Source organism: Chiloscyllium punctatum, chromosome 1, assembly GCF_047496795.1.
Source record: "Chiloscyllium punctatum isolate Juve2018m chromosome 1, sChiPun1.3, whole genome shotgun sequence".
NCBI classification, from domain to species: domain Eukaryota; kingdom Metazoa; phylum Chordata; class Chondrichthyes; order Orectolobiformes; family Hemiscylliidae; genus Chiloscyllium; species Chiloscyllium punctatum.
The window spans coordinates 69,287,129-69,311,500 of NC_092739.1; the positions used below are offsets into that span (position 1 = coordinate 69,287,129).

Genomic DNA, 24,372 nt, shown 5'->3' on the forward strand with positions numbered 1-24,372 from the left:
TTCCTTTGTTTTAAAGTAATCAAAAGGTTAACACCTGAGCAGTTATTTTAACACAATGTTATGCCAGTAATTAAAAAATAAAATAGTTCTGCTTTGTCAATTGGGTATCTTGCCAGGGATCCATCATTATGTATAGGAGTGTTATATGCAAAACAGATCTAGCCAGATTTCTCAAGCATATAAAAGTAATAAGGGGAAATCAGGAGATAATCTCACAGATCTCTACTAATGAGATAATGGGCATGTTTGACATTTGGATTTTAGCTGAATTTACAAAAACCAAGGTTTGATTTAATGTGACCTGATGTTGTAAATGGCTTATTTTATGTGAATTCTTACAGTTCATCCTATTTCTACTGTGATCATCAAATTAACTTTCTGAAAGAAGATGTGAGAAGGTAGAAATTCACAATGAAATAGGGAAATATTTTGTACCAGGTAGAAATATCAACTGAGATTGAGTGATATGTTTAGGCTATTTTGAGCTGATATTGACCAGTTATGAATCACTAGCCATAAATGAACACTGGAACAATCCATCTTGTGCAAAAGCCTTCCTTCTTTAGATATTTTGAGCAGCTAATATGTTTTTAAATGGTTCAAGTATCATTAATGTCAATATAAATTATAGGTAAACATTAACTACATAGCCCATAATGCACATGAACTTTTATGTTCTGTGTTCCTGCCAGAGAATTTGGGTATGCACATTATAATAGCTGGCTGGAAAACGAAGACCCGGGAAGTGCTCTTGACTGCAATCCTGATATGTGAAGCTTTGCTCTGAGAGAAATAAAATGAGAACGTGAATTCCTGAGCCCACTATAATTATTCTCAGTATGTATCAGGCAGTATTTTAGTCAGTTTCTGCTTCGTGCTGAGTAACCGAACTCTCCTTCCTTCAGATGTTAAAGGCTACTGCAATCATAGAAGGGGACAATGTGAAATTAATCAGCACCATTTGAAATTAATGCTGGTAACATGCAAAGTTTGTGCTGCCTGTTAATTTAAATGTTTGAGGTGTTCAGACCAGCAGCAAATGTACTGGGCTGCTTCACCCAGCAAGGATCTTCAACTTTGTACAAAGCTAGTACCACTTAATGTTGGCCTGCATTGTCCTGCAGCAGTATTGCAAGTCATTGAAGAGTGCCTGATCTTTATGGAGAATGAAGATGGTGTAACAGAGAGCAGAGGCTTGATTATTTTGGTGTCACACTCTTGTTCCATCTACAGGAGATTGTCAAAAGGAGCGAAGTCTTCTACCAATGGGGACATTTAAGCAAAGTGATTAGGATAAGCAGCAGATAGAAACAGAGGTCAAAGTGAACAGCATTACCCTGAGGACTTGGCTGCAGTGACACAAGAAGCTTCAAGGCATCACATGAGTGGCCAATGTCAGTGAATTCAAATTCAAAAGCCTCATGTTACAAGTGAACCAGTAGCCTTATACATCTACTGCCTCCATTATAAACCTACCAACATTCTCAAGTATATCTTATACCTAACATTTGTTCCTTCACCTCACCCTCATGCACTTACTGTTGTACTCACATACTTGCACATACTGTCAGCTATTCAACCATGATGACCAAATCGCCAATCATTGCACCACACTCACTGATGTATTGCCCCCATTCTTGCAGGTCAAAGTGATGCATAATCAGAGACATTATCAGCAAACTCGCAGGTGACAGGCACAGCTGTGTATCCTTAATCTTATGAAGGAGGTAATAGTTACCATAGTTGTACTCGTCATACACACCAACACCAGTGTATGTGGTAGCAACACTACACTGACTGCAACAGTTCAAGAGGACGGCTCATCACCAGCTTTAATGGTAATCAGGGATAGCAATAGATGCTGGCCTTGCTAGCGACATCCACATGCCATGAAAGAGGTTTGAAAGAGTATAAGTTAAATACTAGACAGATTACAGTGGTGTGCGTATAGGGGGTTAAAAATACATTTCTCATTTTAATTCTTATATGTTGATCTTGTTGCCAAATAGAATCTTGTTTCAAAATTATGGCTCACTCATGTTTTGTCATTACAATAGTTTTGGCCTTTATTGTCAAAAAAATCAACAATTAAAACTAGCTTCTATGCATTGAATAACCAATGTTTTGTAATGCTCATCAACCTCTAAATAGTATGGTACAAGTATGAATGAAGAGCAGAAAAATAGTTTTTAATGTATCTGCAAAGCCAGCAATGCTTCAGAATAGATCAATTAGGCAATAACAAGTTCAAATTTTAATGTAAACCACCGAGAGTTTTCATGTGCTTCTCCCAATTGGTCACTATAACTTTGGCAATTTTAATGAGGGTTTGCTGATTTCCTACTGAAGTTACAATGGCCAATTAGGAGAACCACTGAAGAAATATAAGTAGGAGAGAGACAGTAGGGAATATTTTGGGTGTCTGTGTTTATATTGTGCAATAGATAATGCAATAATTAAGTTATTCTTGTTATCTGAGGAATACCTTAAACGTTTGCACCGTTTGAACTGGAAGCCTCTTACTTACTGTATCAGGGATACTGGAGGTTTGCTCGACCTACATTGAACCAAAACATTAAAGAGCTGTTATACAAACAAATTTCCAATGTGCAATTTTGAAAGTTTGATTTTCCTTATGCTTTATTGTAAATGTTCAATGTGCTCTTTATATTTGGTCCTGTAGATACAGTCCTACAGATGCCCTGTCTGATGATGCAGGGTAAGTGGTAACTTGAATCAAATTTGTGGAACTGCATGTGCTTGATCAGTATTTGCAAATGCTCATTAAACCACCAAGAATAACAAGTTCTCTGGCCTTGCATGTTTAACCACTTCAACTGTTGTATATCACACAGCTGGGTATTACTGACAACAGAACATTTTATCAAAAACAGGTGAATTTTATTTACAAATTTTACATCAGATTTTGGATGCTCTGAATATGGAATAATTTTTCCAATGGGAGTTTTTATTAGTGACTGCCAATTGATATTAGACTATTGCAAAACAAATTCCTATATGTATTCTCTGTATGTAGTTACAAATCTTTGCAAAACACACTGTAAAGCAACTGGTGCAGCAGCTGGAATCTGACCCTTTTTAGTTAAATATCAACTAACTCCACAATGAAAGCACAGACCAGGCTCAGAAGCAATCAAGGTTTGAGTTGGGAAATTTGGGATGCATGAGGGAAGGGGTGATGGGAGAGATAGATCAACCAGGAGCACCAGTACCTGAAATTTGAAATAGGTTCTCAATAATTATTTAAAAAGCCTTTGGAATTGGAATGCATATTTACTTGGGAAAAGGCCAATTTATTCTTAATAAGTGACATAGCATACTCAATGGTCTGAAGGCTTACTTCCGTTCTTATTTCTTACTTAGAAATAAGGGAAAAGAGTCAGGGTATGGGGATTAATTAGATAGGCATATCATTGTTATGAACTGTAATTCAATAATATAATAATTCAGCTTTAGGAGAATTGTAAAAACATTTTTTTGACTGACTAATTCTTTCTCTGATGTTGCATGCAATTTTGATGCTGCTGCTTTGCATGAGAAACAAAGTGATGATTAAGTGTTTTGGTAAAATTGAAATAGAAGTCATGAACTCTAGCCAATATTTTGATGTAATCACCACATTACAGTCTCACTGAAATATTCAAAATGCAGTAAGGATTGGAGGAGGTGGTGGGTGGGGCCAGATGCATTTCAAAGCACAACTGCATTGGTAAGATGTTAAGTTGCAGCGGTGCTATGTGAAGTAGTGACTTTTTAGAATTGTAAGTGGTCAGTTTTTAATGGCTATGATGTGAAGTTGCATTTCTTGGAGAATGTCATAATTATCCTATTGAAAATGAATTTCACACAACACCAAAGAACTTCAGTTAAGTCAAGATAATACCATATCGTTTTGCAATTTTGTTAAAAAAAAGTGTCTAATACTTTCTGTATATTTTGGCCATGCATTTGATTTCCTAGTCATCGTCAGCTTACCTAGCTCCAATTTGGCATTCTTTCCTCCTTTATCGAATGCTGTAAAATGTTGCCATAGATACACAGAACCAAAGCACTCATCAGCCAATTGTTGACTCTGCAAATGACTAATGTTGCCAAAATAAAAAAAATATGAAATTTTTAAGTTTCATAAATATTCTAGCAAATGGTTGATGAAAAAAAAGACAATAAAGATTTGAGTATGATTCATTTTGGCAAATCTGGTAACTATAAATAAATATAAGAATCATGGTTACAGTAAACACTAATTATTTCATCATACATTCGCTAAAACAATCAAAGGAACTTACACCTTAAGTGAGGACAGAGCAGCATGCAAAACTAAACTAGCAGTTTATGAAAGGAAAATGTTTTGTTCTGAAAGACATTAAAGAATGAGGTTTCAGAAAGTTCAAACAAATCTGAACCCTAGAATCTATGAAAAATGGTAGAGGAAGAATGTGTTGTTAAATATCACAAAATAAAATGTCTGGCCATCTGTTAATCCTGCTTTGTTAATAAAGTTGTCAGGTGACCTCATTACGAATGCTTGATTGAACTACAAGCCTGATTAAGGCAATCAGCCCTGTAATAGGTTACTTACTGAAAATGAAGAGCTTTGTTTGACTGAGAGTCGTATTAATTTGCAATATATATATCTTACATTGAAGTGTTTTGCAGCGCCTGTTTGTTTACCTTACTCAAGATTGAAAATTATTAAAGATGGTTAATAGTTTATTTCAATGGCACTTTCACTGTCTATATTTAGCAGATTGATGAGAATGCAAAAGAGGCAATGTTTTTCAAGGGAATTTTTGAATGGCTGATTTTTAAACAAATTATAAACATTTCAACGACTTGCTGGTTTTATATGGTGCAGTGTTTGTGTATCTAGCAGCACACTGGAGGAGTGGATATGGAAAGGGTTTATGGTGGGTGGGGTGTTAGGAAAGTGAGGGTTAGAGGGCCTAACAACCATAAATATAAGGAGCCAGTGCCCCAGTACATGGAGAGGGAGTTTCTAACCGAGTGGCCATACTATCATCCCAGCTCTGTTGCTGCCTATCGTCTCTGACTTCAGCTGTGCCTGACTCCCAGATATGAAAATCGGCTACCTTTTAGAAGTTGAGACTGTGATGTACAGAAATGACCCAGCGAGACATTGACAGGCTGCAGAACTGGGCTGATAAATGGCAGATGGAGTTCAATCTGGAAAAGTGTGAAGTCATTCACTTTGGAATATTGAATTTGAATGCAAGGTTAAAGGCATGAATTCTTGGCAGTGTGGAGGGATCCACAAAGGAATCTTGGGTTCCATGTTCAAAGTTGCCACCCAGGTTGATAGGGTTGTTAAGAAGGCATATGTTGTGTTGGCTTTCATTAGCAGAGGGATTGAATTTAAGAGCTGCAAGATTATGCTGCAGCTCTATAGAGTCCTGGTTAGACCATACTTAGAATATAGTGTTCAGTTCTAGCTGCCTCATTATGGGAAGGATCTGGAAGCTTTAGAGAGGCTGAAGAGAAGATTCACCAAGAACTGCCTGGACTGAAGGGCATATCTTATGAAGAAAGGTTGAAGGAGCTAGGGCTTTTCTCAGTGGAGTGAAGAAGGATGAGAGGTAACTTGATAGAGGTGTTCAAGATGATGAGAGGCATAGATAGAGTGGATAGCCAGAAACTTTTTCCCATCATGGAAATGTCTATTGTGAGGGGGTATAATTTTAAGGTAATTGGAGGAAGATATAGGGGAGATGTCAGAGGTAGATTCTTTACTTAGAGTGGTGAGTGTGTGGAATGCATGGCCAGCAGCAGTAGTAGAGTCAGACACATTAGGGACATTTAAGCGATTCTTGGATAGGCACATGGAAGTTAGTAAATGAAAGGTATGTAGGTTAGTCTGAACTTAGAGTAAGATAAAATGTTGGGACAGCATTGAGGGCTGAAGGGCTTGTACTGTGCTGTACTGTTTGTTCTATGTTCCATATACTTTCAGAACCTGAACCGAAGACAATATTTCAATCCAGAACTAGAGACCATAAACATAAGAGTCATTAACAAAACATATCATACGATAGAATGTGAAACTAATAATCACAAGGAGTAGTTGGGGCTTAAGGGAAAGCTAATTAGGTATATGAAGGAGAAAAGAAGTATAAATTGATAAGATTATTTGAAGCATGATGAGAGAAGACTTATATGGATTGTAAACATATGCACAGGCTTGTTTGAGTGAATGAGCTAATTCTGTGCTGTAAGTGATATGATTTGTTCAACTCCTGAAGTCATCAAGATCCTTTCAAACTAATGAAATGCTCCTTGACCTTGAGGCTCCTTAATATGTATTTATTGGCATTAAAGACTACCCATGTAATTTTTGCAGTAGAATAATATTCACTTTTGTAATGATTTGTATAAGACTTGATTTATTGTGCGTCATATCTCAGATGGTCAGCTTCTACTGTGTCCCTGCAAATTGAATGAGACATACAATTTGAATCAGAATTTGATATTACTCAGGCTACTAACATTTCGAAAGCATTCCTGATCGGAGTCAGAATCGTGGAGGACACAGCATGGAAGGGAATAATGTGCCACAAAACTTTTGATTAGAAAATCAACTTGAAGGAGAGAGAGAAAACATTTTTTGAAAGCTAAAAAAAAAATTGTGATGTGATATCTTTGAGAATTGTAATTATTTTAAAGTGATTTACCAAAGCCTGCAGAAGGAACAGCCTCACAGCAGCCATTGCACATTTTGTCAGAGTCAGGAGAAGATGAGACTTCAGTGGCAGGTGGAAGGAGCTAACAACAGCTGTTGAAGGGAAGGTTGAGGTGATAGACACACAGAGTGGGAGCTAATTTTAAATCAGTGGCAGCCTCTGAGGAGGTCTAATCTATAACATATTTATAGTACTACTTAGAAGTCATGAGACTATTCAGAGCAATTAGGCTTATGCTTTATAGTCTAGATTAGAGTGGTGTTAAAAAAGCACCACAGGTCAGGCAGCATCCGAGGAGCAGGAAAATCGATATTTTGGGCAAAAGCCCTTCATCAGGAATAGAGACGATGAAGGGCTTTTGTCTGAAATGTCAATTTTCCTGGTCCTCGGATGCTGCCTGGACCTGCTGTGCTTTTCCAGCACCACTCCAATCTAGACTCTGGTTTCCAGCATCTGAAGTCATTGTTTTACCTTATGCTTTATAGTCCTAGTTTCTATGGGAATGGGGTTTTCAGCTGAATTGGGCTGAACAGATTGTTTGCAATGTAAGAGTGACATTAACAGCGAACATTCAAAGCTAATACTGACTGAGGATATTCTCCTTCTTAATCTCTCCCCTCACCTGAGGTGTGGTGACCCTCAAATTAACCCACCATCAGTCATCTCTCTAATAAGACAATAAGCCATCCCAGCTCTGGGTGACAAGACAAGATTACTTCCTGTAGGTTAGAGTGCACTGTTATTTTGGAATTAGTTTTGACGTTTTACATAATTAAAATTACAGCAGTTAAATGCAGGGAGGGAAGAATGGCTTCTTAATAGAAGAGTTTAGCAGAGAGAATTCAATATGGTTCAGGAAATAAGCTTGCTTATTCAATGCTGTTATGGACCAGACCAAACCCCCTCAAAACATATCAAGGAGATAGCCTAGACCCTAACTTTTATCTTATATAAAGCCAAGTGTAACACGCTGTGTTCCAGATGTGACTCAATTGGTTCATTAGTAGGTTTTAAGAAAAGCTCACTTTATTCTTACAATATAGTTAAAATACAAACAAGAAGAATTGGCATAACTTTAGCTCTATCAAAATACTTAAAAATATATATATTGTTAAACTACTAATCATCAACTGTTCCAATAAAGCAGCATCCCATAAACACATGTGCTATCTCCTTTCCAGTCTAGAAAGGAACACTGAAAGAAACAATCTCGCAGCAGAGAGAGAGAGAGAGAACTCAAGCTCATTGCTGCAACACAGAAAGAGCTAAATCTATCAGCTTCAACTCCAGACACCCCAACTGAAAGCAAAACTAAAACCTGGCTCTGTGTGAGCCTGACTGCACCCACTCAGACTTCTTTTGTCTTGTTTTGAAAAAAAAACACTCAGAGAGATCAAAGCTGTTTACCCATTACATTCTGCCACTACTGGCAACACCACTCTGCAAGACAAACAGCACAGAACAAATCCCTCTAAGAGGCACAGTACCAGTCACAATGGAGTAAATTAAAAATTGAATTGATAGCTGAATAAGATAAGCATTTCAGTAAAGAGTGAACTGATGGCACTAATTAAGAATGGTGAGTGATTAGAAATAGCAGAATAGTTCAGTTTCCACCATTGCTAAATTGTCTGATTTTTGCCAAGGACATGAGATTTAGACATTCTATTCTTTTAACTTAAGCTCCTTTAAATATGACATGGTTACTGATCTATTGATAAGTGCATAAATTTGTATAATACTTCAGCACACACGACACAAAATACTTATGACTTTGAGAAAAACAAATGTTAACTACTTAAATTATCACAGCTTCTAAATCAAAGAATAATATTACCTTTCCCATACTATCCTTTTCATCTAATCACAAGCAGACTAATGTCCAGTCATGCACAGTCCTTATATCACTATTTTGATTGTACAGAATGTTTCAGTGCGTATTTACAATGATAAATGCTTCTATAACATCTTCCTTGCAGATACCTATCTCATAAGTTGTGTGGCAACAGGTTTGATGTAGGCTGGAACTGGGTGCAGATCTTGTGCATTGGCTCACTGGGTATTTGCATTCTATTAAAAATTGCATTTGTGTGAACAAGGCGCTGCTTCTGTCATGTTGGCTCTTTTTGCTTTGGTTCACATTTTATTAAAATGCATGGCTTGTAACATTATATTTCATTTCTAATAGATTATATTTAAAAAGTTATGCATGATCATTTCCCATTGTGGATTTAAGCCTCTGAGAATATACTAAGTCGAAAAATTACAGTTTGCAGAGAGACATTTCATCCCTTTTCAAATCATGAACCACAATGAATAATGAGAAAGGTTTTGAACATGAATCTTTTAGCCATCTGTTTTTAACTGAAAACATTAGAAATGTCAGATCACGAATACATTTATGGATCTTTCATCTGATTCAGATGTAATTCCTTTCCAAGAACATCCTGGAAGAATGTCCAAATTCTGAATGAGAAATCCCATGGCATAATTTCACAATCTTAAGTAGCTTTTCTGCATGAGATCCCCTTTTCTGTTTCATAGCTGGAATATTCTTTGATAACATTGATATGGGGATAAAACAAAACACAACTGCTTTGAATTAAAAAAAGTTTCTAACCTCAGAACTATCTGCAAATTTGGTTAATATTCTGTTAAACCTTACATAATCAGAAAAAAATATGCCTTGTATTTTAGGGAAGTACTTCCAGATTGGGGAAAGTTTTGGCAACTCATTTTTACTGTTATTTGTTATTAGACAGGCCTATGGACTAAACTACAGATCATTTTATGTTGTTTAAAACAAACTCCCATGTTTTATGAATGCAAGGTTAGGCAAGTTTATTCATGTATTTGAATGCAATTTTTGCCTGTTTTTAAATTTAGACAGATACTTAATTAATCCACATGAATAACATCATGTCTTAGTTAAAAACTGTCAGAACCAATGTAAATTTGATTAACATTCCCCATCAATTATTGTAGAAATCCAGTTTAGTGTTACATCACATGGGTAAAATAAACAGTATTCATGCTATATAGGATTTTGTTTAATGAATTTTAGTAACCTTATTTGGAGGAGGAGTATACCCTAATTAAAGGTCTTCAAGAGGAGAGGAAAATCATCTTTGCTTCTTGTTTATATCCCTGCTTTCCAGAAGCATCAGTATGATCGATATGAGGCCCGAAGATGTTACAATCCAGCCTCATAGTAAAGCTCGCCATGAGGAACTACACAACATTCATAGCCGGCTACGTGAGGACCAGGACAAATGGCAAGATGTAAGACTTTAATTTGAAACTGTTTGATATTGGCAGCCATGTATGTATCCCAAAAAAAAACCCCATTATAACACAGAACTTCTCTTGTCTCATAAATATATCAGCCGTGAGTTCTCACTGGCCTCATGCTCCTGCTGTATCTATTAGCCTCAGCCCTGCTCAACAGTCTCTGGTAGCTACAGCCCATCCTTCTAGTACCAAAGAGCAGTTTGGGAAGATTATGGAAAAACTTAGTTGAACATGAATCTTTTAGCCATCTGTTTTTAACTGAAAACATTAGAAATGTCAGATCACTGAGACAAAGAAGAGTTAATGTTTTGGGTCCTGTGGCCCTTCTTCAGATTCTGATGGTAGCTAGGAAAAGGTTAGTATTTAAGCAGAAATGGATGGGGGATGGAGAAGGAGTAAATGATAAGTGGGAATAGAGCTCAAAAAGAGAAGAACAGTTAGACACAGTACAGGACAGCCTGGGAGAATGAATAGCTTCTAATGGGGACTATTTCCACAACATCAGACTATTAGGCTGTTTGAAAATTACATCTTCCCACTGGTTTCATTATTTTTGTCATGAGTCCTCCTCAAACTTTCATGGTTGATAACCTCAGTGATCCATTTATCACAAAGCTAGTGCCTTTTTTCCCTAAAAGCTGTTCCTTGGCTCAAGGAGACTCCGTCCTTGATTTTTTTCAGAGGGGTAATAAACCAGGCCGGGCTCCGATTAGTCTGGTTTAGTACAGAGATGAAAAGGATTTTGAGAGGTTTTTGTTTATATGTAAACAGATAAAACTTCAGGTCAAAGTGGTGATGTTTTAGCAGTAACCTGTATAATGAAAAGGGAGTGGTCAGCTCTCTAGCTGAGCTGAGCAGTTTTAGTTGAGTCTTGAACTGGGGAGAAGTTCAACAGGGAGCTGTGTGGAAACTCTCTCTCTCTCTCTTTCTGCCCTTCAACTTTAACCTGTAAGCATGTGTTCCATTTATACTGATTTTTTAAAGGGAGTTTGCTTATTGGGACTGTTGTGTATATTTGGAACAGCATAATTAAGTCTAGTTGGGTAGGTTGAGTTCTGTAAGGGTTCTTTCTTCTGTTCTTTGTGTTTCATTGTGTAATTTTATGAATAAATTTTTAAACTCTAGTAGTCAACCTAGCTATCTTACTCCAGGTATCTTTTACTGTATACTTACCAAAAGAAATTGCAAAGTTTTGGTCTGGGGCTGCCTGCTTAAGAATGTTTTGAGTGGTCTGGCTTAGTCCATAACACTTCCCACTTCTTACATCAGGTCCTTCAGAACTGCACCTTTCTGTCTGGTGCATGATTACCCTCTCTCCTTCTGCAAAAGAACCCTTCCCCAGCTGTTCCCAGTGTCTGCATTCAGCCTATACTAGGTGCAGACTAGTTTTAAGAGGAACTAACCTTGGACAACTTTTGGCTAAATGTTGCAGCAGAGGGGTCAATCCTGAAATACTGAGCTCAACCCGACTCTCATATTCAGTATCCATGTCGGCTGACATCATAAAGCATACACGACCCTTCCCCCCAATTGTTATCGCACATGTGGAATAAAAGCCCTTACAGGTGGTGTCAGCAGGCACTACCTTAAATTAGCAGACAGCGTAGTGTTAAAGCGATGCCAGCAGCACTATGAATAGATATGGGTTAAAGGTACAACATGTTTCTTGTAACTGATGATCACTTATCCAAACTTACCTGGCCACCCAACTCTTTCCCCCATGTTATTGATCACTCCTCTGAACATTAACTTCTTTGATTTGGTATCATTTTGTCCCTTATGCCTCTGTGAAGCAACTTGTAACTCTTGTTTCAAAATGAAAGTCCTACATAAATGCAAGTCAATTGATTCTGTTAAGGGGACTGACATTTAAATCTCTGTGATACAATGTGAAGACAATTATTATCTTTCTGCAGGATCTGGCTCGCTGGAAGAACCGCAGGAGGAGTGCATCCCAGGATCTAATCAAAAGGAAGGAGGAACGAGATATTGTGGAAAAAATAATGAGCGGGGAGCGCAGTTCAGAAAGGCGGAGGAGCATTAAAACATACAGAGAAATTGTGGAGGAGAAGTATGAAGTTTGAATATAACATTGTACAAAGCTGATCTTGCCTTTCAATCAATGTGAAGCATATTTGTCAAAAACTAGTGCATGGGATGAATTTTAACCCCCCAAAATAGGTTTGAGTCAGCTCAGAATTTGAAGTATTGAAATATTCTACCTGCAACTTGTCATAACATGCTTATTAATGGAGGTAAGGTAGGGGCAATGATCTAACCACTTGATGGAGATGACTGTGTGATCTAAGTGTTGTAATATTTCTACAGTGAATTCATCAAAACCCTGCAATTGTTCATACTGCTCTGACCTTGCTCAGTCTCTGTCTGAGGCCCCACCCTAAAAACTTCAGCCAACATCACCCCTCCCCCAAAGAAAACAAACAAACCCGGAATTTGTATTTCTGGCATGTAGATTTACTGTTGAGCCAACTGATATTGTGCTGGATTGAAGCTAATAACCACAGCTATTCAGAGAGTGCAGTTCACCCTGTCTATGCCAATCAGGTTTGGCACTTGCTATCACCGGAATTAGGCAGCTCATCGAGATGTCCTACTCAAGAGTGCGGTGCGGGAAAAGCAGAGCAGGTCAAGCAGCACCTGAGGAGAAGGAGAATCGACGTTTCGGGAAAAGCCCTTCAGGAATGATGTCCTGCTGCCTGACCACTAATACTGTCTTAAATATCTCACTGAATTAGACCTGACTTAGATCTTTCAAAACTTAAACAAAATTGTTAAAAAGTAAGAACAAAAGCATAATAATGCGTTACTGAGATACCCACAGCGTAAGTGAAGTAGAAGATATTAAACATATTGAATGATTTAGCCCATGTTTTGATGTAGAGTATTAGGGCCTGCTTTTGCTTCCTGGGCCTCCTGGGATGGTTTCTTCATCATGGGGTGAAGGGGATGAGTTGTAATATGAACCACTGAAAACAGAACTGAGGTGGCAATGGTGGTGGATGGATGCCAAGGAGAGCAGAGTAGAAGACCTTCCACCCTTCACTGGGACATTGGCTCAGTTTTGTACAAGATGTTTGATACTCTAGCCCTGAGTCATCAACCCTTCCCCACCCTTTACACACTCCAATGCCCCTTCTATACCTCCATGGCCGTTCAGCCAGTAATGACTAGAAGAAAAAAGAACTTATAAGTCTTAAAATCACAGAATCATAGAGTTATACAGCATGAAAACAAGCCATTTGATCCAACTAATCCATGCAAATCAGATTTCCTAAACTGAACCAGTCTCATTTGCCTGTTTTTGGCACATGTCCCTTTAAACCTTTCTTATGCATTACCTGGCCAAATGAACCTGTATTTTAAATGTTGTAATTGTACCCATCTCTACCACTTTCTCTCGTAGCTAACTCCATATATACACACACACACTTTCTGTGTGAAAAGCTCTTGTAATAACATTTAGTAGTCTTTGGGATGTTCATGAGACCATCATAACAATGGCCATTTGACAACTTCTTAAAAAATCACCTTTATTCTCATATGAGCTCAAAGCAATCAGACAAATTTAAGCTTCCTCTGACAAATAACCCTCAAGTGCTTATGGAATTGTAAAAATGAAAAGCCATTTGGAAATGTCTGAACAATATATAATCTTATAATCTGCCCATATAACTACCAATCAAAATCATGTAGACAGGCTCTTTGACAGCTGAGTCATCAATCCCTGCTGAGCTGAATTAATTTGGTGGGATTTGGAGTTCAACCAAGCATTATAATAGGATCCCATTGCATTACTGAATAAATAAAGTTGGTATTACAGACTATTACAGAACATATTAAAACTTTTGAATTAGTGAAATAAATGGCCTCTGTTCCATGTTTCAAAAGCTGAACATATGGTTGAGTTGAATACAATTAAACCTTTTGATATAAATTGAACAGGTGGCCACCTGGTCTATTACTTCAAAGACTCAACAGATTAATGGAATGTCAATCAATGTAATGATTAAAGCACAGTATCCAAACAACGCATTAAAATCTAAATCTTAATCCTCTTCAATGTATGAAAGTAAATTATCCAGTGAGTTAATGTACTATAATACATTTGAAGATTCACAGTGCTGATCAATTCAATGGATGAATATCTTTTAAGGAAGAAACCCTATCATTAATCATTGCATTAAACATATCCTTAAACTATCATACAATATCTAACTAAGACAAATGATGTTGACAGCAAATTTTGAGCTTACTTTTCAAAAGCTCCCTGACTCCAGTACAGTTTTCTCCATAGTTCTGAAGTCCTCTCACCTGGTATAGTTCTAACAAGTTTTAGAAGCCCATCCATCTCACTGAAAATTTCAAACTATCGGAAATACTCAGGATAATAAGGTAGCTAGCAACATTTCCATTTTTGTGCCTTTTGGGTCACGAATACCATGTTTCTGTGGTGCTCAGACTGGTGGCTGTTAGGAATCAGTTCAGAGTTCCAGTTCCCTTAACTTTTTCTTCCCCAAGCAACACTGGTTTGCCCATATTTAATTCTGCAAAATCCAGCTCAGATAGTCATTACAGTACAGAGGGAAGCAATTCTACCTATTAGCTTCATGCAAACTCTGCACACAGCATGCACCATTCCCTGACATAATCTCATAAACTTATTTTTCTTAAGCACCATGCAATATCCTTTTGAAATCAATGGTTATCCGTGCTCCCATCACCCTCATAGACAGCAAATTCCAACTCTTTATCCCTCAGTACATAAGAATGTTTTTCCCCACATTTGCTGTGTATCAATTGCCCAAAACCTGAATCGATTTCTCCTGGCCATTGCAACATCAATTGATGGCAACAGTTTTTATTTGCCTTCTTTACTCAAATCTATCATTATTTTGTCATCTTCTATCAAATCTCTAGAAACTTATTTACTCCATGGGGAGCAACCAGCTTTTCTAGTCTAACCCTGCACATAAACTTGTTCACTCCTGGAACTGTCCAGGTAAAACACCTTATACTCTTCCAAAAAACCTCACATCCTTCATAAAATGTGAGGCCAGAAATAGAAACAAAGTTCCAACTGTGGCTTAGCCAGAGCTTTATAAAGGTGCAAAATGACTTCTCTACTTTTGTACTTAATATCGCTATTTATGATACCCATATGCTTTGCTAATTCTCTCCGCACCTGCACCCACCAACCCCACTACCATGGCTGAACACTTCAACTCCCCCTCCCACTCCGTGAAGGACATACAGGTCCTGGGCCTCCTCCACTGCCAAATCGTTACCACCCAATGCCTGGAGGAGGAACACCTCATATTCCGCCTTGAGACCCTGCAACCACACAGGATAAATGTGGATTTCAACAGCTTCCTCATTCTCCCCCCCCCCCCCCCCCCCAAAACAGTATCCCAGTCCCAGTCCCAGGCCTCCAACTCAGCACCGCCCTCCGGACTCATTCATCACTGGCCCCTCTGACCTCTCACCTTTATCGCTTTCCCACTACCTTCCCTCCAACCCCACTCCCCTCCAATTTATCTCCCAGCCTTGATCCACAAGCCTCATTCCTGATGAAGGACTTATGCCCAAAATGTCGATTCTCCTCTCCTCGGATGCTGCCTGACCTGCTGTGCTTTTCCAGCACCACACTCTCAACTCTGATCTCCAGCATCTGCAGTCCTCACTTTCTGCTAATTAGTCTCTATGTATTCTATCATCTACAAACATTGATGCATATTAACTGCTAGGTTGTTTGTCCTTGCATACCTATCACAGTAGTACCATTTTAGATTCTGCCTATCCCTTCCACATCATCTCAAATTCTCTGCTTGAAATGTGTGGAGTTTGCACATTCTCCCCGTGTCTGCGTGGGTTTCCTCCGGGTGCTCCGGTTTCCTCCCACAGTCCAAAGATGTGCAGGGCAGGTGAATTGGCCATGCTAAATTGTCCGTAGTGTTAGGTAAGGGGTATATGATGGGTTGCGCTTCGGCGGGGCGGTGTGGACTTGTTGGGCCGAAGGGCCTGTTTCCACACTGTAAGTAATCTAATCTAATCTAATCTAAATTACTTTTGCCATTTGTCTACCTATTACACTTGTCTAGTTATACCTTGTTCCAATCAATTGGTATCATCCTGCTGTTGCTCACACCTCAAGTTGTGTTTACATATCTAAAAAGTCAACACAGTTGCCCTGGCACTGATCCTTTGAAAACTCCAACATCCTCCAGTTTGAATTTTTTTTTATTCAAGTTTAGTTGAGTACATTGTACAACATCATAGCTTTTAGTGGGACTATGAGCTAGACATTAACTTGGTCCCCAAACAACTGCAAAGTTTGCCATACACCTGGCAAAACACAAATGCCAAAGACTTCTGTATGTTTTGATAGGAAAGTGAAGTAGACACTGTGCTTACCACCTAGACTATAAAATGAAAATTAGTTTCCTGTATTTCTTTGCTGCAAGATAATGAGTGGAAACAACTTTCATTGGAGAGATTAAAAACAATGAAATTGGAGATGGAATATAATTGGCAGTGTAAGTTAAAAATGATCTGCATTATCAATGCATCAAACAGATTTTAAGAAATGTTGATTATAAAGTGGAGTATTTAAACCTTGCATCATTATTGTATTTTGAATCTCAGGGAATGCAGAGAACTTGCTCTCCAAGAAGCGTATAAAAATGCAAGGACATCTGAAGAAGCTGAAGCCATTTTGAAAAAATATTCACAGAGATTTATCATCAGTGAACCTATTCTTGAAAGCCTGGTGATGCCAAAATTCCTGGAAAGAAGTCAATCTGTGGACTCTGATACTCCATCCTCACCAACAAAAGATCCTAATTCACTGAAGTACTTACGGCAGCAATCGTTGCCTGTCCAAAAATATACTGCTACTGTTGAAGCGATGATCATGCCCAGCAGCCAGTCCCAGACAAATGTTTCTACAACAGTAACATCCCCAACCAGAACAATTGCCTCTAAGGCAGTGCCTATGTTGACCCCCAAGCCTTATTCACAACCAAAAGATTCACAAACTGTGCTGAAATCATTTAAGGTGAGCCAATAAAACCAATGGATTTGACCTATATGCCAGTAGACTGGCTACCTGTTTTGACATTAGTCTTTGCATTACATAATGTATAGTTACTCAATGCCAACTAATCCATGGAGAAGATTCATTCTTGATGTTAGTACTCAACTGGGGTATCACATTCTGTTCTGGGCGTCAAAGTTAGGAGGGATGTCAAGATCTTGGAGAGAGGGCAGAAGAGCTTTCTTGAAATGATGCTAGGATTAGGGATTTCAGTTTTTGTGGAAAGAGTAAAGAATTTAAGATTGTTCTCCTTAAACAAAAAATTGAAGAGGGGATTTTGATAAAGCTGTTTAAAATCATCAACAGTTTTGACAGAGTAAATATGTCTAAATTGTTTGCAATGGCAGAAAGTCAAGAATTCGAGGATGCTAATTTAAGGTAAAGCAGAGGCAACACAAGGAAGAATTGTTAGTTCACAGTGAGTTGTTGTACTCTAGAAGACATTAACTGAAAGGTTTGTGGAATCAAATTCAATAGGAACATTCAAAAGATCAGCTCATCTCACCATAGCTCCTTCAACAGCATCTTCCAAACCTCTGACCTTTAGCACCTAGAAGAATAAAGAGGACATCTCAGAGAGAGATGGTGATGTAATTAAACTGTAATCCAGAGGCTCAGCTCATTATCTGGGGATATAATTTTTCAATCTCATCATGGCAGCTGGTGGAATTTAAAATCGAAATCTGGAATATAAAGGTAGTATTAGTATGGCAACCATCACAGCTGGCATCGATTGGCCTAGCAAGCAATACCTTTATCCACTGAACAAATTAATAAATATATAATTGGATAAATACTTTAAAGGAACAGTTTACAGGGCTGCAAGACAAATCAGATAGATCCATCAAATTTTGCAGTCTATGGTTTCAAAGAAAAGTGCTATGCCTATATTGTATGCATTGGTTGTAATCTGCCAAACTTCCCCAGATTCTGGAACGGCATCATTGGTTTAGAAAACTGCAAATGTAACAACACAATTCAAAAGAAGAAGGAGACAGAGATGGAAACTGTAGGTCAGTTAGTCTAATACCTGTCACCGGAGGTTGTAGCTAGATGTTTAGAAAATCATAATACAATAGGGTAGGTTTTGTGAAACATAAATCATGTTGGATAACTTTATTAGTGTTCTTTGCATATTTAATATCAGTGTGAATAAAAGGAAGCCAGTAGATGCAGTACCGCATGAAAGGTCAGTAAAGGAGATAAAAACTCACAGCGTTGAGAGTGCTATGCTAAAGAGGTGCTACAAGGATTGAATGAAAAGACATGTAGACTGGGGCCATGATTGCATGTAGCAGCAGATTGCACTGCAGAAGGTGCTATTATTAATGAGAGAGTCAGAGGGAAGAGAGTCTGGAGATAGCGATATCCTGAGGTGGAATCAGGATGAGCGGACAAAGGAGATCAGCTGTACAAGAACAGGCATCTGCCTCTGCAGTCCGGGCAAGTCAGGGACTTACTTCTGCCCAAAGTCAAAACTACAACAGAGAACAAAAGCATTGAAAAAAAAAGAACAGTAGATGCTGGAAATTAGAAACACAAACAGAAATTTCTGGAAAATCCCAGCAGGTCCGGTAGCATCTGTGGAGAGAAATCAGAGTTAATGTTTTGGGTCCAGTTACCCTTCTTCAGAACAAAAGCAGCCAGTTAGTGGCAGATGAAGGCATTAACCTGCCCAGAATCTACAAATTAAGGATTAGAGGTTTTGTGTACTGCTAACTGAAGAGATCAGTCCAATTTCTATTAGTAGGGACCCTATATTTGTCAATCTTATGTTTACTGTGGCCTTGAATGTCTATGCATTAAGGCTATTTAAGTTACTAACTTTTGCAGCACATCAACAAACTTCAAAATGACATTTCACAAAGGTTGTGACAGATACATTGTTTAGGTGAGCAAATAATGCCATCTCATTTACCTCCAATGCCTTTAGCATCATATACATTGTTGGATTTCACAGAATTCAAGGTGCGACAGATAGCGCGCACGTGGTCATCAACACTCCTTTAGGTCAGCTAGGGGCACTTGTCAGTGTAAACTTTTTTGACTCCATCAATATCCAACCTACATCTGACCATCATCAAAGCATCATGCAGGCATGTGCCTGCTAATCATGACAGACTCTTAGGCAATTATCCAGTTCTGTGTTTTGGTAGAACTTTACAATTGAGGAACTAACATCTGATCTGAATTATCTTTGTTACATGCCTGTGCATAGAAGGATGGAAAAATTAGAATGAATGGGGAGACCAGCCCAACATTCACCAGAGTTGAAGAGAAGGAACCCACATCTGCAATACCTACATCATCACAGATGCTTGCAAATGTGACAAGTGTGGACACCCCCCCATTAACATCTCAGATCGATAATAACTGCCATGTGTCTGGACCAGAACAGGAGATTTCTTCAACCATAAATGACCCAGAGACTGAAGATACAGAGCAAGTAAGTATACCCTCAACAAGTAGAAATCAGTACCTCATATCACTGCACTGCCAGTCATTCCTTTAGTATGAGGCTCTTCTTGAGATCAGTATTTATTGTTGTTTCAAGTCATGATATTTAAGGCGGATAATAAATTCTCACAAAGTTATCATTTTGTGAGTGTTCCCTGTTGTAAATCCTGACTATATGAGCCAATTTTAACCCTCCCCCACCGTGCCTGATGAGAATAAAATTTGTGGAAATTTAAAGGGAGGCCGTATCTTGCCCTCCAGTTTGACACTGCGCTCATGTTAAAAGGTATCTATTTACTGTTTTTCGGATGGGAGGTAGGGACTTCGTTAAAGTACAAAAATGAATAACATCAGTCTGATTCCAACGCTGTGTTAAATGTGTGTTATGAGTTTGGTACCTGTTTCTGGTATGATGTGGCAAACCTGGTGTGCAGGAGCAAGCCTTGGGGAGATAAATCATTTATTTCCCATCTGTCAGAAGATTTGATGGGGAATCATATTTCATCTGTCTAACTGGGCTCTTAAAATGAAAATGGCCTGGGACTTGTGGCACTATCTTCTCATAGACTCCATTTACATGTTATCTGGCAGTAATGTGCCACTATCTTGTCTGTATCTCGTAATAAATATTTGGCATTTCTTTCTGTAGGAGGAACAGACTGAGATGCCAATCATCATTGGCACCAGTCAACAGTCGAGCACAGAGGAAGGACCTGATCTGAAACCTTGCTGCAATAAAACTGAAAAAGGGACAGTGAAAGATGCAACACAAGAAGGTGTCAGGCTCCTCTCAAACATACAAGCAATAAGTATCAGTTCTCTCTAATGTGTTGTTGTATAATTTGGCAGAGTTTTCTGAGGTCTAATGTTTTTAAATATTTCAATTGAGAGGCTCAATGAAAATGAAGCAGCTTTCTAACTCGTGTGCCTCCCCCTGTGGGTTTCCAGTGAGAGAGCAAATCCTTAACTTCATTGTGTGTATAACTACACAACACAGACTGCACTAGTTCAAGATGGCTTACCACTATCTTTTCAGAGCAATTGCAAATAAGCAATAGCTGTTGGTCTTGGTAGCAGCACCCATATCTCATGAATTAAATAAAAAGAAGCTGACTTAGAGTCTAGAAGCAAAAATTCTGTGTGTGATCTGTGACAAGAGTGAATATTAATATACCTTTAAAATAGTCATTGATTGTTTGAGATGGGAACAATACTGTATCGGTAGTATTGAAGTTTTAATTCTACAATGAAGGAAGTGATGTGTAATGTAATTCTGGTTCCTTCACCCTTTGTGATTTGTTTTGTATGTTTAGCTCACTCCATCGCATACCCCCATCTCCCCCAACTCTGCTCCTCCAATTCCCGCTTTTTGTTGCTTTCATACATCTCTTTGTGTGCTGAATCTAAACTCATAAGGTACAGGAGCAAAATAAAGCCATCCAGCCAACCGAGTTAACTCCATAATTCAATTGATGGCTAATTCAATGATCATCAACTCCATTTTCCTGCCTCTTCTCCATAACCCTCAATTCCCTTACTGATTAAAACTCATCAGTCTCAGCCTTGACTATACATAACTATCCAACCTTGACAATCCTCTGCAGTAAAGAATTCCACAGATTAATTACTTTCTGAGAAAATAAATTATTCCTTATTGCAATCTTATATGTATCCACTTACTCTGAGATTATGCCATCTGGCCCTAGACTCTCCACAAAGGAAATAATATTTCTGCATCTATCTTGTCAAGTTGCCTAGGATTCTTAAATGTTTCAATATTGCTGCCTCTCTCTCTTCTAATGACTGTAAGACCAATCTACTCAACCTGTCCTCATAGGACAATCCCTTCTTAAATGGGATCTACCCTAGTGATCCTTCTTTGAACTACTTTATCTTTCCTTTGAGAAGGGCACTAAATCAGTTCACAATATTCCATTTGTGAAAATCTCAGAAGAGATTTACCAGGATGTTGCCCAGTAACGAAGGTTTGAGTTACAAGGAAGTGCTGGACAGGCTGCGACTTTTTTCACTGGAGCACAGGAGGTTGAGAGGCAACCTGATAGAGGTTTATAAAATAATGAGAAGTGTAGACAAAGTAGAAGTAGAAGTAGAAGTTTTTTCCCTAGGATGGGAAATTTCAAGGCTAGGTTGCACATTTTTAAGGTGATTAGAGTCACTCATGGTTGATGTACTGCATCTTTATATCTTGATTTATTCTCCATCCTACAGTAATCTGTAAAAGCTCGAGTGGCCAAGAACTATTTAAAGTAAAAACGAACAACTGTATTCCTTAAAGTATAACAGAGAATAATTAACTAACAACTATGTACAAGTCCATACTCTAACCTATCTCTTACCTTCTCTTCTATAATATTAGTCCAATAAAACTCCTGATTAAGATTTACAAAACAACACTTCTTATCTCAAAGCCAGGCAGCTTTCAGTTCTTTTATTTGGATCTTCCTGTGCCTTCTTTTCTTCATCTTAGGAATTTTTGTGTCACAGGTTACCGATTGAAAAAGGTATTTTTAAGAGAGCTGTCATAAGACCAAAGACCACTTCTACCACTTTTTCCATTTTTTTATTTCTTAGCTTCAAACATTTTCATCCAAGATCATTTTTTGCTGTCATGCTTATTTCAGCCCGTTCTAATAAAGTAACCCAACCATGCTCCTGCCTCCCTGTCCTTTCAAAAGGTCACGTACTCCTGAATATTTAGTACTCAGCTTTGATCTCCTTGTAAATATGTCTCTTTAATTCTGTAAGATCATATCAACCAACATGGATTTATTCATGTAAAGAGCTGTTCATCATCTCTGAACAGGTTAATTAGAGCACTTTGAGTGGTGGTGCAGTGGGTTCAAGTTCTATCTGCCCCAGTGGTATGTGAGAACATCCCTAAACAGATTGATTAGGAAATTTAAAAACAAATTATTCCCCCTTTAACTCTATTACCTGTTGTCTCTCAATGTCTGTACACTTTGAGCCTACCTGTCCCACTCTGGGTATTGTTATCTAGATAACTGGCCTGAAATACTGCCACATCAGTTTACTTTGTAACCCTTTATTTTCCCATTCCTAAATCCACCCTCCCTCTTTAGGGAGAGACAGAGTGGATTATGATATTTACTGCAATCTCTGTACAAGACTGCTTGTATTGCAAAGTAACATGTACAAAAAGGAATAGGTCTCTTTGAAAACGCTTCATCTGAAACTGTGAAGCCTTCTCCCCTGTAAAATTGTGCACTCTGGACTTGCTGATTTTCGTTTATGTCAGTAAAAGCTAGAATTTGAAGACACTTGCTCCCATTTGGAGCATTGTCATATCCCATTTTAACTATTGCATTCCCTGTGAATTACTAATTCCTCAACAATGTGGCATTGCTAAACAAGTGGCTGAATGATCTACTCCTGTTCCTGTGTTCCAATCACCAGTATCTGTTTACTTCAACTTAATTACTAATTCTATTTTTATTTTATTGTAAAGATCATCCTTGGAACTTGGAAACATCGACAGTACACATTGCCCTCTCAAATAATGTAACAAAGAATACAATTGATTCCAAAAATCTAATGACTGATGAAGCCCTTTTAAATCCTGAGAAAGAGAAGCCCAGTGATAGTGTGCAAATACAACTTCAACAAGAGGTAAACACTGACTTAATCTAACACACTAGCTTCAAAATTTATACTTCTCTTTACAAATGTTCAACTTATTGCCAAATTGCAACATTTTACTGTAATTCAAAGTTTCAGTTTCCAAACTTTTTCAGGAAACTTTGACATTAAAGTGACTTTGTTAAATAGCTTATTATTGGAAAGAGATTGTGGAGCCATGCTGGATGTCAACTATTTGCTTTAATTGTTCTTTTCACTTCAGGAAGTGAACTTCACTAGGTTTCAGTTTTTTCTCATACAATTTAATATTTGCAATGCCAAGGTCACTCATTGTGTTTAACGCAAAACAGACATTAAAATCAGAGGCACTTCAACACGGTGAAATGGGAGATGTATTTGAATCCATTCAGAGAATAAGTGAACTGGAGGAAGAGACTACAGAGGGCAGTCAGCCTGATGATGCTATTAGTCAGCAAGGTAAGACATCAAAAATCATAGACAACATGCCTGTTGCATTGTGAGATGCCATTATCTTAAAACACAGTACAAGTGTTTAGTATATTAATTAGTAACAATTGTCTAAAAACAATGCTACGAACAAACTGCTTGAGAAATTCTATGGATACGCTGCTGCATTATAAAATAACGATTTGCTTTTCAAAAACATTTTCTTCATCATATACCATGAAGTAGGATTCCTAGTTGTTTGTGATGATTGTTTTGATGCACTTTCCCTAATTTTAAGACAAATTGTGTTCAATAAATCTTGATCCTGATATGCTGGTCTTACGACCATTTAAAAGCAGGCCTATCCATGGCAATGGCTCCCAGGAGCAATTAATCACAATTTGGAGTTTCCAGTAATCATGCCAGATTACAGACCTTTGAGGAGGCTCCAAACTTTAAGGTGGAATGTTTGTGTGCCAAAGCATGAATATATACATTGTAAAATGTTTGTTTTTTTTAAGGAATTGACTAGAAAACATTTTCCAATAAGGTTCCTCAAATGTTGAGATGGAACCATGATTTAAAATTGCTAACTTTTTTCTTATAAAAACAATTGAATCCTTAAATTCAATATTTTCCACCTAAATATTTCTAGGAATGTTTTTTAAAGCAATGTTTGATTTTAAAGTCATTTTAAAACGCAGTATAATTCTTGGAGCTCGTGATAGA

At 38.0% G+C, this 24,372-nt stretch overlaps 1 protein-coding gene across 15 annotated transcripts in view; it reads left to right on the forward strand.

Annotated features, from left to right (window-relative positions):
- The window catches only part of LOC140476045 (LIM and calponin homology domains-containing protein 1-like), a 363,907-nt gene that overhangs the window by 283,417 nt on the left and 56,118 nt on the right, over positions 1-24,372 (forward strand). For 14 of the 15 annotated variants that reach the window (XM_072568059.1, XM_072567993.1, XM_072568040.1 and 11 more), the window contains 8 exons: positions 2,684-2,719; positions 9,875-9,998; positions 11,924-12,078; positions 16,671-17,082; positions 19,340-19,567; positions 20,228-20,354; positions 23,066-23,226; positions 23,547-23,673. In XM_072568059.1, the coding sequence (XP_072424160.1) occupies positions 2,684-2,719; positions 9,875-9,998; positions 11,924-12,078; positions 16,671-17,082; positions 19,340-19,567; positions 20,228-20,354; positions 23,066-23,226; positions 23,547-23,673 (1,370 nt within the window). The remainder of the gene's footprint in view (positions 1-2,683; positions 2,720-9,874; positions 9,999-11,923; positions 12,079-16,670; positions 17,083-19,339; positions 19,568-20,227; positions 20,355-23,065; positions 23,227-23,546; positions 23,674-24,372) is intronic. The other variant, XM_072568013.1, reaches the window with a different exon arrangement.